At 36.3% G+C, this 12,500-nt stretch overlaps 1 protein-coding gene and 1 pseudogene across 2 annotated transcripts in view; one reads left to right on the top strand and one right to left on the bottom strand.

Annotated features, from left to right (window-relative positions):
• The window catches only part of LOC145266325 (atrial natriuretic peptide-converting enzyme-like), a 378,936-nt gene that overhangs the window by 103,288 nt on the left and 263,148 nt on the right, over positions 1–12,500 (bottom strand). For both annotated transcript variants that reach the window (XM_080121906.1, XM_080121905.1), the window contains one exon: positions 5,887–5,954. In XM_080121906.1, the coding sequence (XP_079978032.1) occupies positions 5,887–5,954 (68 nt within the window). The remainder of the gene's footprint in view (positions 1–5,886; positions 5,955–12,500) is intronic.
• LOC145266785 (U2 spliceosomal RNA) lies at positions 505–646 on the top strand (annotated as a pseudogene).

Here is a 12,500-nt window from a genome sequence, read left to right as displayed (position 1 = left end):
TGTTTTCAGTTTTTCAGGTGGTTTTTTTCAGTTTTTCAGTTTTTTCTTGTTTTTCAGTTGTGATCAGGTTTTCAGTTGTTTTCAGTTTTTCAGGGTTTTTTTTTTCACTTTTTCAGTTTTTTTTTTGTTTTGCATGACCTAATCTCCAAAAACGTAGAAGATAATTCCTAGGAGGATGATATCATGACCACAGAACAGCTACTACATCACCTCACATCTCCAAAAACTGAGTAGTAAATGTGTGTGGAGACAATATAATGACGAACCAACATATACACCATACCCCAAGGGAGTAGATAATCCTTAGGAGTGTGATATAATGAACACACAACAGATACCACACTCGTTCTCCTTCAAAAAAAAATAAATAAATAAAAATAAAAAGATAGTGCCTTGGAAGATGGTGTCCAGAAAATAGAACAGATACTAGATTACCCACCCTCCTCATCACAGAGGAGGAGTTAATGCCTTGGAAGATGGTCTCGTGAAAATAGAAAATGTACTACACTATCTGAAATGGCCTTTTGGCCAAGATCAAAGTGTAGTATCTGTTCTTCAGATGCTGCACTTCCATTTCTTGTTCTCTTTCGGTGGAGGATCAGTCCTTCATGACTGAGACAATTTTTTATTTATTTTTGTACCTTTTCTCCACGTCAAAAAACGACCCTGGTGTGTAGCTCTGTCCCGTGGGGAGGCATTGTAAATAGGTACACTATCCGCAAATGACGACGTAATGCTGACACAGAATTCTCAAAGCAAATAACAAGAAGAAAAACGTTTAAGAAAACGTATTATTTAGATTCATCAAACTATTGTCCTCATCTTGAGTGTCATTTTCACAACATTTCGGTCGATGTTAACTCCGACCTTCTTCAGGTGTATCTTGTCGAACTCAGGAATGTTTCTGCCGAACTCAGAAATCCGGACGAAATTTCGAACATAACCCCCCCCCCTTTTTTTCAATTCACAGGGATCGCACGCTCTCGTTCCGCCATGACTGAAGTCCTAAGTAATGTGAGAAGTGATATTAACGAATGTCACATCACGTGATATTTGCATAGCTGGGTGTGTGTATCCGTAATACACAGCTATCTCTATGACGGGTATATATTTATATGTGCGTGTCTAGCCGTGCTGTTTATGTAATGGCGTTGTGATTGTGTAGTTTCCATGTATGATTGCATCACCGTCCATATCGTTTCTAGAGTGTTAAGTGAATACGCATCGATATGTGTGAAGACGTCTAGTGTGTATGCACGTAGGAGGTGCCTTCAATAAGTTTCCAGATATTTTTTCGTATGAGCAATTTTATTGATAGTATACACATGAAACTCTACTCCTCTTCGAAGTAATCTCACCCGACTGCAATGCACTTGTTTTACCGTTCCAACAATTACTGAATAGTCTCATAATAATCCTCTTGTGTGAGCTTCTTTCATCTCTTCAATTGTTTTACCGTTCCAACAACTACTGAATGGTCTCATAATAATCCGCTTCTTTCATCTCTTCAATTGTCTCATACGACAGCCCCTAAGCTTAGGGAATAACCAAATGTCACAGAGAACAAGGTCTGAACTATAGGGATGGTGAGGAATTTTCTTGGTGTCTATCCTGGTTAAATAGTCGGACTTTCTCTACGCACCTTTGCGATAAACTTCGCGCAAATCTTCCTCATCTTCAGTTCCTCGCGAATAATTGTGTGTACAGTTCCCACACTGACATCAAACCATGCACTTATTGTCTCTATAGACTACACGACGGTCCTTATCCATGAAATTCTTTATTTGGCCAATCAAATCTGGTGTTCTGACTCTTTACTCCTCCCACACCTCTCATCATTCTTCACAGATTCCTTGCCTTTCTTGAATCTCTTATGCCACTCAAAAATTGATGCCCCGTTCATGCAAGATGGTCTAAAAGCAGTCTGAAGCATTCTGTACATTACATTTTATGGCATATTGTTCTTCTAAAGTGCCTCACGTACAGATTGCATTTTTGAAATTCACGAGCTGTGAAAATCAGGATTTAGTAGTGTGTATTCCACTTCCTGCTGTGGCTGTTTATTTGAACCGAAATCATAAAAATTGGTCAATCATCTCATAAGATTTATAGCAAGAACACAATAACATTTCTTTAATTGTTTTATACGACAGCCTCGAAATGACACAGAGAGTAACGTCTAGACTTGTAATTTTTAGTTACCAACACACAGAATTGAGCCTTCAACCTTCATATTTATGAATATATAACATTTACAATTGATTTTTCCAAGCACTCTAACCACTGCGCCATCGGTCCTTGCAGACAGTACTTTTGGGACTCTTAAACTATTATGGCCCTGTCGGTGGGGCATTAGAATACGCCGACTGCCCCCCTGCAGAGGGTAAAAGTCCCTCAATGGTGGTCCTGGATATGACCTTAAACTATATCCAGTGGTGAGGCCCCAGCTTGTGGGCTTTGGGGAGTGTGGAGCAACCCTTTAATTACCATTGCTCCCAGGTCCACTCTGACCCGGAGTGGTAGTACCTGTTAGGGTCCCAACTATGGGTTGAATAGAAACCGACGCGAAAACAACAAATATATTCTATTAAAAAAATGTTTTCTTCAAAATCTTTGGATTTGGCATTAAATAACCTGAAAAGGGTTGATATGCCGTAAAACAAAGACAACCAACCAACTTAAACTACTATATTTCTAGTTGTAAATATAACTATTTATGACTAATTATCATTGCTGTATGATGGACTCTCCCGTCGTCACAACAACTAAGTTGCTCGGAAATCCACACATATGATTTGTTTATAGTGGTGAAGACTTTGTATAGAACCAAATATGACTACAATATGGTTGTCTTCAAGTCTAACGTAAATAAGTTCTTGATGAGCCGTTCCATATAAGTTATCAACTTTACCAAATTTTCATTACTAATGATTACTATAATGTCCAATTTCTACTGTACACTCTTTAACCCTTATCCTTGAGTGGCCTCTTGGCCTTGATAGTGTGGTGATGCCTATGAAAAAAAAAAAAAAAAAGAAAAAGTCCAATGTGAACAAGTTCTAATTGAATCGTCCCCCTAAGTAATCCAAGTTTCAAAATTCCCACTGTTTACTATGCTAAAATCACAATGACTAATGTATACCTATTAACACTTATCCTTGAGTGGCCTCTGGGCCTTGATAAGTGGTGACTCCCTTGTAAAAAAAAAAAATGCATGTACGAACGAATACTAGGGATGCATCTCTCTCAGTGAATTAATGAGCCCCAAATACCAACCTGGAAGTTTCTACGAGTTGGCGCGGTAGATACAGCGCCCAGCCTTCCCAAATGGGCACCCATCTGATACTGGCCAGGCTCAACGTTGCTTAACTTCGGTGATCTGGCGAGAACCGGTGTGTCAACGTGATTGTGCTATATATATATTAATGTTTGTATAAATAAAATTAATATACCTGCTCTGTTCACTCATTGAGCACTATTTTGGTAGACACATGTTGTTTCATTGGATGTACTTCTAGGAAACTAAACTCTACTGGCTATATATATATATATATATATATATATATATATATATATATATAGAGAGAGAGAGAGAGAGAGAGAGAGAGAGAGAGAGAAAGAGAAAGAGAGAGACAGAGAGCGTGTCAGGAGGCGATGAAAAGAAATCAAATAAAGTGCTCGATCGTGAATGTTAGACCTGAAAATACAAATATTTATAAACTATATATATACACATATTCCAAAAGTGGACCAGTGGTTTCATTGTATTGAATCAACTATTTGTGGTTGAGATGAAATCAATACAACTCATCAGCAACTTTGAAAAATCGAAACAACGCGAAAGTAAACAAACAGAGAAAAAACACCGTTTAACGGGCGGTATCGTTGCTCGGAGTTCCTGTGGTAAAGAGGACCTCAATAACCGACGCTAAGAGATCAATGCCTTCCAGTTTAGGCATGAAGAAATTGGTAATCATTTTTCGGCATCGCTCACCAGTAACAGTTTCGACCTGACAATCATCCCCTTTGAAGATATATGGACCAATGATCACACAAGCTCATAAAACGCATAAAACAGTGACATTTTCTGGAGGGATTAGTATTTTGATCATGTTTTGTGAATTATCATTGGTCAAAAATTGAAAATTCTATTTAACTAAAATCGTGCTTCATCATTGAAGGAAATTTGGCACAGAAATTGTACATCAATCGCAATGTTTCCTTTTTCTGCTCAACCACTTTGTCCAGCATCTTTCATCCTAAAACTGAAACTCTTCAATAAAATAAAATGACAGTTCAATAAAAAAAAAAATTACGATCAAACCAGGTTTAAACTCAAACAAAGCCATTTTGCGTCCTTCCTTGAGTCTTGCATTCACGAATATCCGCGGGCTTGGAACTAATTTAGATTATGTTGCATCATTTTTCCTAACAAACACCCCGGATATCTTAGCGCTAAGTGAAACTAACCCACACTCGTTCATCCGCTCTAACCACTTCAACAAGCCTGGTTATTTCTCACTTTGCCGTATGGACTCAGACAGACATATGCACGAACTTGGAGTCTATATTCTTTTTTTTTTTTACAAGGTGGTCACCACTTATCAAGGCCTAGAAGCCACCCAGGGATAAGGGTTATTGCAAGTACAGTACGTTAGTGTGGAGATTCACTGAAGTGTTTACTTTAGGGGGCGGTTCATTAGGAATTTGTTAACGTTGGACTTGAAGACATCCAGGTTGTAGTCAGGTGGGAAGCAGGCAGACGGAACAGAGTTTCACAGGCGTGCAGTTCTAAGAAAGAAGCTTTGTTCATGGAATCTACGTTTTGATTTAGGCACAGATAAAGAGTGGGGGAAATTATTCAAAGTGTTTTGATCCTAGCTTGTTGATTATCGCTAAAAAATTGGCAATTCTATTTAACAAAAATTGTGCCTCATCACTGAAGAACGTTTTGCACAAAAATTGTGAATCAATGGCAATGTCTCCTTTGGCTCATCCACCAAATGTACGGCGTGAACGAAGGTCATTTGGTTTCAACTCCTGCACAAGTGGAAATTTGTAATCGCGCAAACCAAAGATCTTTACGCATTTTTTTTTTCATAAAGTCGAAGGGTACAAGTTTACTTGTTCTGCAATTGACACGTTTTCAGCGTCATCAACACTACGCTGTATCAACAAATATTTGTATAACAAAGCGCGGATGCGCGTATGCAAATACATGCGAACTGCAAGGAAAAGACTATAAAGGAGAAGAGAACACGTTAGAGATCACGATCATGTAAGAGACGTCGTAGCCGGAATTTTCAAAATAAATTTAGACGATTTGCGAATACTGCTTAGTTGTCAGTATCCTCACGATGAACTGCCAAACCAAGCTGAACTCAATTCAGGCATATGACCCCCGCAGCTCGCGTGTGTATGGCGTAATCTTGAGGTCCAATATTCACATCTCCACATATTAAATTAGGCTACATTTTGATAATAATGCATCGAATGTTGTCTTTCAAGTAGTCTATTGTGTCTAGTTTATCAGCGTAAGCATGGGACTTTACATATCCCCCAAAGAAAATAATCTAGTGGGGTTTAAATCGCACGAACAAGGTGGTAAACTGACTGATCCATTTCTTGAAATTATTCGTTCATCGAATGTTTCTCTCAGTAAATTGGTCATATTGCATGCTATGTGGCATGTGGATCCGTTCTGTTTAAACAGCATGGTGAATCGCCAAACCGCGCTGAACTCAAGATAACCGATAGTTGCCAAATCTGCAATCAAAGAAAATGGAGTTGTCAATTTAAAGTTCGCCGCCTAAACAAAAACAAACAAAAAACACGTATTTTTTTAAAACCTAATTTAAAAAATATTAAAGCAAAGACAATGCGTACCTTATAAAGACGATTTCTGTTCGGTTATAAAGTTCAGAGTAAGAACTCTTTTCAAAAATCGATTTCATCTGAAAAAGAAAAGTAAAAAAAGAATAATCCATTATTTTTTTCATATATATATATATATATTTTTTTTTTCATATATATATATATATATATATATATATATATATATATATATATATATATATATATATACTTGTTTATTGTTATATAAACATGCTCACATCCCGCTGCTACAAATAGCCACTTGTTTCAATCAAACAACAGATATCATCAGGCAGCGACTTGACTATTCAAAAGTTCAATGAATAATCTTTATAATAATAATAATAAATAATCTAGTTTATTCATTGAACTTTTGAATAGTCAAGTCGCTGCCTGATGATATCTGTTGTTTGATTGAAACAAGTGGCTATTTGTAGCAGCGGGATGTGAGCATGTTTATATAACAATAAACAAGTATTATCAGCTCTTTTTATTGAGCACTATCTAACAACCTCGTTGAATTCATTAGTCCATTACTTTTGAATAAAAAAACCCCCGAGTATATATATATATATATATATATATATATATATATATATATATATATATATATATGAAAAGAAAAATTGCAGTTAGTAAGGGGTGGGGATCTTGAAGGTTCACTGTTGGGGAGGGATGGAGCACTCGCTCGGCTTGCTAAGAGACTTAAAATTGGTTAGACTTGACGGAACTGCGCGTTCCACACCCAGGTGGGGAACACGTATTCAAATTTGGCCCATTTTCGTACACACAGACTTGCTACATGTATCCATCTTCTGCCAAATACCGCGAAATGCAGCCTCTTTCTATCACATCATCTTCACCCGTAGTTGGTGTTTAAAGAAAGCGATCAGATTCTGATCAGAAACAGACAACATCCCCGGCAATCTTGCAGTCGCGACGTCCAAATAATCATTCTCGAGACGGGCTTTTTGTGTGACTCGGCGTTGTTCGTTACGAACCATATATAGATAAGGGCAATCTAGGGTCTCACACATTTCAGGGAAAAAAATAATTTTTCAACTCGGTGCATCTATTCGGAAGTTTTATTGGTATATATATATACATACACACATGAATAAATAAATAATCATTTAGAATTTTATTAATAGTATAGATAAAGAATCAACTAAATTTGCGAAAAATTTCCGAAAATCCAAACCGAAATTCTTTGTGTGCTTGAGTAAAGTTGTTGTGGTAACGACCATTATGTCGAACTGCATTCAGGCAACGTGAAATGATAACTGATTTTTGTTTTTAATATTTCGATTAAGCGATTATTTTGAAGCAGTTGGATTCGAGAGAAAACGACGAAACAATTCGAATACGACATCTTCGATTAAACAGAATAAATAAGTCCATCTTAGTAACGTGCCCATGTTTTCATGAAGGAAGGTGACGAGGGTCTAGTTCTAAACGACACAGACTAACGACCTGGCTGTTCAGGCTAGTTCGTTCCACAAAAATCACTTTCACTTAGGATGTTGGCAACCTTCATGTGGTCCATCCCGTAAGTACCTGGTGTCTTTCTAGAAAGAATTCTGACTAGAAAAATATCGGTGAAACCAATGCCAAAAATGGAATCTTTGAATTCGTACCATACTAGCAAAGGGGGGGGGCGGTCGTAAATACGCTTAAATATTATATTTTAATTTGTTCAGATGTCGTATATGATATTATAGAGTCGTAATTTCAAAATTAAATAATAAAGTATTTGGGTGGCATCAGGTAGAATCGAAACCAAAAGCAAAACTAGCATTCAAAGCTGGTGACGTTACCACTGTACCAACGTGACATTCATTAAACTGATTAAAATAAAATAAAATGAATGTACATAATGAAGAAAGATTTTTTTTTCATTTTCGACCCCTTAAAAACTAAAAAACTATTTTAACCGACTAAAAACACATAAAAGAACGGTCCATAGAAAAATCCAATTTTTTTTTTTTTTTTTTTTTACAAGGTGGTCACCACTTACCAAGGCCCGGAAGCCACTCATGGATAAGGGTTATTGTAAGTACAGTACGTTAGTGTGGATATTTAAAGTGTCTACTCAAGGGGGCGGTTCATCAGGAATTTGTTTACATTGGACTTGAAGACATCCAAGTTGTAGTCAGGAGGGAAGCAGGCAGACGAAACAGAGTTCCACAGGCGTGCAGTTCTAAGAAAGAAGCTTTGTTCATGGAACCTACGTTTTGATTTAGACATAGATAAAGAGTGGGGAAAGTTTTTGAAGTGGATTCAGCTAGACAGGTGTTTTTCGTAAAAGATTGGCGAGGGGGGACCAGAGATTGGAGTTCAGACGAGCACCTACCATGGAAATAACGATAAAGCAAAGATAGGCTTGCAACGTCTCTTGTGTGGGAGAGAAGTCCCTAGCGCCGCTCTACGACTTTTAGTTTCGGAGGAGATAGGGCTTGGAAATATAGAGACAGGTCAGACAGACGAAGTGAATTTTATAAATTAAATTATTATGGTGATCTCTATATAAACGTATTCTTTCTTTGCAGAAGAGATTTATCTCACATTTGACATCGACGATTTAAAATTAGTTTGGCTGGGTTTAAAAATTTAGACCTAATTAGCATTTAAGCTGACAGATCATATTTTCGTTTTGCCTAACCATTTCATTTGCTATTGTTAATGTATCGTATCAGTTGCAATAACGTAACGTGCTTCTTTATCTCTATATCTATAAAAGTGAAATTGTCTGTCTGTCTACATTTCCCTACCAAACGACTCTGTCAATTTTCAGTCTGCAGACTCGAGATTTGACATAAGGCGTATTAAGATTTGGGAAAATCTTTTTAATAGGTTTCCGGCTAGAAATTTGGCTGTCAAGAGGTCAAAGTTCAACGATTTGACCATTGAAAACTCTACCAAACTCCTCCACCAATGTTGGGTCTAAACACTTGAAATTTTAAATGTGCGTTACTTGGACATGGATCAAACTTTTTTATTTGATTTGAGCCCAAAACAATAAATTGGGGCCAAAATTAAAGAAAAATTAACCTATGTGGTCTCTACCAAATTACTCAGCCGATTCTTGGTCTAAACATTTGAAATTTTACATAAAGCAGTTCAGTTCAGCTTTGTTCGGGCCCTATGTACTGTTCATAACTTTTTGTGCATACGTATATATATATATATATATTAAAAAGTTTGATTTATGTTCAGGTAACCTACATCTAAAATTTCAAGTGTTTAGACCCGAAATTGGCAGAGGAGTTTTGTAGAGTTTGCAAAGATTAACTCTGTAAACTTTGACCTCTTGGCAGCCAAATTTTTGCCCCAAAACTGATTAAAAACTTGCTGCATGTCTGAATACCCTTTATATAAAATTCCAAATGTTCAGACGCAAAATTGGCTGAATAGTTTGCTAGAGACCGCAAAGGTAAAATCTTTTGAACTTTCACCCCTTGGCAGCCAAATTTTCGGCCAAAAACCGATTAAAAAGCTTACCCTATGCCTGAATTTCAAATGTTTCAACCGAAAATTGGCTATGTAGAAACTGCAGAGGTCAAATTTATAAAAACTCTGACCCCAATTTTGACCCGTTAGCATTTATTGTTTTGGGCTCAAATCAAATTAAATAGTTATTAACAATTGTGCATGTTGGATAATTTAAACGCAGAAAAAATAGGACGCTGAAAACGTACACAGTAAAACAATACGTTTTATTGTCGCCCATCGCCAAACCAGAAGTGACGTAGGTTTAAATCAAGGCTAGACAATCGAAATAAGGCGATGACTTTCGAAAAAAGCCGTAAAATGCGACCATCCTTGTAGAAAACTGCCCAGTTGAGGGTGAAGGAATTAATGTTTTGAGCCAATTTTTCGATATTTGTCATCCGAAGGGTCGAGCTTCAAAATAATATTAATCTCATGAAAATTTGTCGCCTCTGTCGAAAGTTTTTGCGTGACATACAAACATACATACATACACACAAACATATATACATACACACAAACATACATACAAACATACATTCATACGTTTAAACATATTTTTGCCCTTTATATTATAGATTATTAGTTATTCTATATAATGCTTGAAGATATACCCACTGTTACCCGATATAATACGTAAAATTAATTAAAAAATGAAGTAAATAACACAGAAACTGAGACATGTGCATACGTGTATTATGTTTTTTTCGAAACTTTTTTACACTTCTTGTAAGTAAAAAAAGTAATAGCAGCGAGATCGAAACCAAAACCTAAAGACAGTGAGTCAACTACGATAATCATTAGACCAGCCACGATCTTTCAAAATGTTTTATGTTGACAAAATGTTTTATGTTGACAAAGAGATGAAAATTTCGATGGCCCCACCCCTCAAGTACCACATTTTCAATTTGTACCCCTTAGCAGACTTTTTTTTCGGATTAAAACGGATTAAAACGTTTTTTAACATGTCTGAATATCTTATATACCAAATCTCAAGTCTGTAGACCAAAGATTCGTTAAGTATATAGGTTGAGAAGTGTCCTTACACATTCTCACGTTTATAGATATATAGATTGTTTATATAATAGATTAATCTAATTTTTCTTTAGATTATTATAAGTTTTATTGCCTTTAGCCGTGAATAAAAATAGACAAAATGGTGGAAGCGTATGTGACATACAAGGTGTGTTCAATAAGTTTCCAGGCTAGTTTTATACAAACATTTAAAATTGCTGAAGACTCTTGAAAATTCAGTATGTTATTGCTATACATCTTATGAGATGACTGGCCAATTTTTATGATTTCATGTTCAAATGAACAGCTAGAGCAGGAATTGGAATACACCTTGCTAAAGCCTGATTGTCACAGACGGTGAATTTTAAAAATGCAATATGGACAAGAGGGCCCTTTAAAAGAACGATATGCAATAAAATTCTGTTTTAAACTCGGAAAAAATGCCACAGAAACCTATGGAATGCTTCAGACTGCCTTTAGATCACCTTGCATGAACCGAGTATCAGTTACTGAGTGGCATAAGAGATTCAAGGAAGGCATAGAGTCTGTGAAGGAGGATGACAGGTGTGAGAGGAGTAAGGAAATCAGAACACCAGAGTTAATAAAAAATTTCATGGATAAGGACCGTCGTGCGTCTATATAGACAAGTGCAGAATTTAATGTCAGTGTGGGAACTGTGTCACAATTATTCGCGAGAAGATTTGTCCCAAGGGTGCAGTCTACAACTTCATCCTTGTCACAGACTATTTGACCAAGATGGGCATCAAGACAGTTCCTCACCCTCCCTATAATCCAGACCTTGCTCCCTGTGAGTTTTGGTTATTCTCTAAGCTCAAAGAAAACCTTAGAGGCTGTCGTTATGAAACAAGTGAGGAAATGAAAGCGGATGTGACGAGGGTCGTTAACACGCTCACACAAGAGTACTTCCATGGGGCTTTTTAGAAGTTGCTGCATAGGTAAACAAGTGCATTGCAGCCGGAGGAGATTACTTCGAAGGAGACTAGAGTTTAATGTGTGTACAATCAATAAAAGTGCCCATACGAAAAAAAATCTGGAAACTTATTGAAGGCACCTCATACAGTGTATAAAATGAGAACGGAAAAAGGAGAGAAGTCAAAGAGTGACATAATAAAAATAGTCGTAGTAATAGGTATTGACCCCTCTACAGTGACTTATTAAATATCATTTGCACTTCGACCTATGGGATGATTTATTTTTATTAGAATGCAGAGAATCATTTGAAAAAAATATTTAGAAAATGATAATGCAGAATTATTAAAAAAAAAAAAAAAACACTGCTGAAAGTGATTTTATACTGAAGTAATTCTAATGAAGTGTGACACTGCATTATTGTCTGACGAGATTCTAGTGCTATGGTATTGATTTACATATTTTATTTTGCAAAACAAAAAAGTTTAACAAAACAAAATTAGGCACAAGGCCAATCAAAAAAGTGGGTGAGGATGGTCTATGGTCATTCTTGTCACCATACTTTTGATTTGTTTAGATATTCTTAACTATAATTCTCAGTCACCATAATTCCACAAACATACCAAGAGTCATCCTACTTAAGATTTCCAAGTCAAATCGTTTTTTTTTTTTTTTTTTTTTTTTTACTGCTGTGGTATTGATCCCTCTAAAGTGACTTATTAAACATCATTTGCACTTCCATCTGTCGGATGATTCATTTTTATTAGAATGCAGAAAATCATTTAAAAAAAAACAACAAAAAAATGGATAATGTAGAGAATCATTTAAAAAAAAAAATAACAAAGAAAAAAGAAACGAAAACATCATTAAAAATTTTTTTATTTTCTGTGCTAATCTTTTGATGGAGGAAACATCTTTTCTCTTGCTTTGGTCCATTCTTATAAGTCGTGTCAAATTGTATAAATGTCTTGGCAGAACAACCCACCCGACTCCCACCTCCGCCTATTACACATGAATTAGTTATATGACAACAAGTCTTATCCCTCTCCAGCTTCCACGGTCCATATAAAACTATTGTATAAAATCATTTCTAAAGCTTTTTTTTATTCGTGCTTAAATTGGGTATCTTCGGTTTCCTCTGCTCTTACCGTCTCTCTGCGATCTCCATTTTGTATGTTGATGGTCAAGAAATA

This window comes from Euprymna scolopes, chromosome 41, assembly GCF_053919585.1.
Source record: "Euprymna scolopes isolate OS-2025 chromosome 41, ASM5391958v1, whole genome shotgun sequence".
Classification (NCBI taxonomy): domain Eukaryota; kingdom Metazoa; phylum Mollusca; class Cephalopoda; order Sepiida; family Sepiolidae; genus Euprymna; species Euprymna scolopes.
The sequence above is the reverse complement of the archived record's forward strand: the minus strand, read 5'-3'. Positions and strand labels throughout refer to the sequence as shown.